Raw genomic sequence first — 1332 nt, forward strand, 5'->3', positions numbered from 1 at the left:
AGTAACCATAGAAGCCCTTTGCTTGTGCAAATTTTACATTATTATGATCGACACTTTCTATTGAGACTGAAATTTGAATGAAAAGATTTTATTTAGTCTTGTTCAGTTTGCCAAAATGGATGAATTTGTTACACACTTTAAAATGCAGTTATTCTTACAGGTGGAATTGGCCAAAGTATGGAGGCTAGAATAGAGCCCCAGAAACTTGGCATCCGTGCACAGCCTCCTGCACTCATCCTCATTTATCGTAATTCTGATGGGAGGGAGAGGCAGCGTACAATGCCAATCAGGTTTTTGAACAAATATGGGACTGTGGAGAAGGTTTTAAAGGAGCTGAAGGAAAGACATAAAGAACATTTGGAAAAGGTTTGTTTTATAGCTTTGTATTTTTATACATTGTTATTTGTTCAGAAGTAAGAATTGTTTTATCATTATACACCCAATAATATTCAATATTTTTTCAGGGGAGCCACTTTGAGAGACTGAATTCATTATAAGAGCCATTTCTTACCTAACGTTCTGGTATTGAGACTCGGACACCTCTGGATACTTAGCCTTCTCAATTATGTGCATAATACTTACACTAGGAGGCCCTAGGCTTACTTTAACACATTTTAAATGATGCTGTAACTGCATAATATTACTGAACAAATTTGTTAGACATTTACAAATTCTTAGACAGTCATTACCAGTCATTAGTCATAGTGTGGCTGGACCTGGTAAACGGGTGATAATTCCTGATATGAGTCTGGTACCAGAGTCAGATTGTGCTAATGGAGCCCTAGCATAAGTAATTAATTAGCAAATTTACCTTTGAAGACAAGGATGGTAAGGATGATTTATAGAATATTTTCAGGATGGATTTCTGCAACTGTTTTACACTATTGACTGTATACCTTATTTGATGGCATAAAGATGCACAGGCATATTAACCACACACCCATTTCAGCAGAGCAAGAAGAAAGGTGGCCCCACCTTTGCATATAAGAACCAGGATGATTTTTTAAGCCATTTTTTTAAGTATCTAATCTAATGTCAAGTGCAGTAGCTAATTTGTCAATCAGATTTGTTCATGTACCTTCTTTCCCATTTGCTGCTCTACACAAATTTATACACATTTTAAAATTCATTTTAAAAATGAATCGGTCCAGGAATGACAAAAAAATGGGCAGATATTGAGACACATGGGTGTGTCTTAAGTATCAAAAATATAACATTTTTAGAATCACTTAGCATTATCTGACAGACTTTCAACTGAACAACACCATGTCATATTTGGAACAGATAGTAGATATACATTTTCTTTTGAGTTATTAATATCAGGAAAGAACT

The 1332-nt window shown here is 35.0% G+C and overlaps 1 protein-coding gene across 2 annotated transcripts in view; it reads left to right on the plus strand.

Moving 5' to 3' along the window:
- Positions 1-1332, plus strand: part of LOC119591646 (centrosomal protein of 19 kDa-like) — a 6438-nt gene that overhangs the window by 3527 nt on the left and 1579 nt on the right. For both annotated transcript variants that reach the window (XM_037940401.1, XM_037940400.1), the window contains exon 2: positions 161-366. In XM_037940401.1, coding sequence (XP_037796329.1) covers positions 178-366 — 189 coding nt within the window. In that variant the 5' untranslated portion in view covers positions 161-177. The remainder of the gene's footprint in view (positions 1-160; positions 367-1332) is intronic.

This window comes from Penaeus monodon, chromosome 29 (genome assembly GCF_015228065.2).
Source record: "Penaeus monodon isolate SGIC_2016 chromosome 29, NSTDA_Pmon_1, whole genome shotgun sequence".
Classification (NCBI taxonomy): Eukaryota; Metazoa; Arthropoda; class Malacostraca; order Decapoda; family Penaeidae; genus Penaeus; species Penaeus monodon.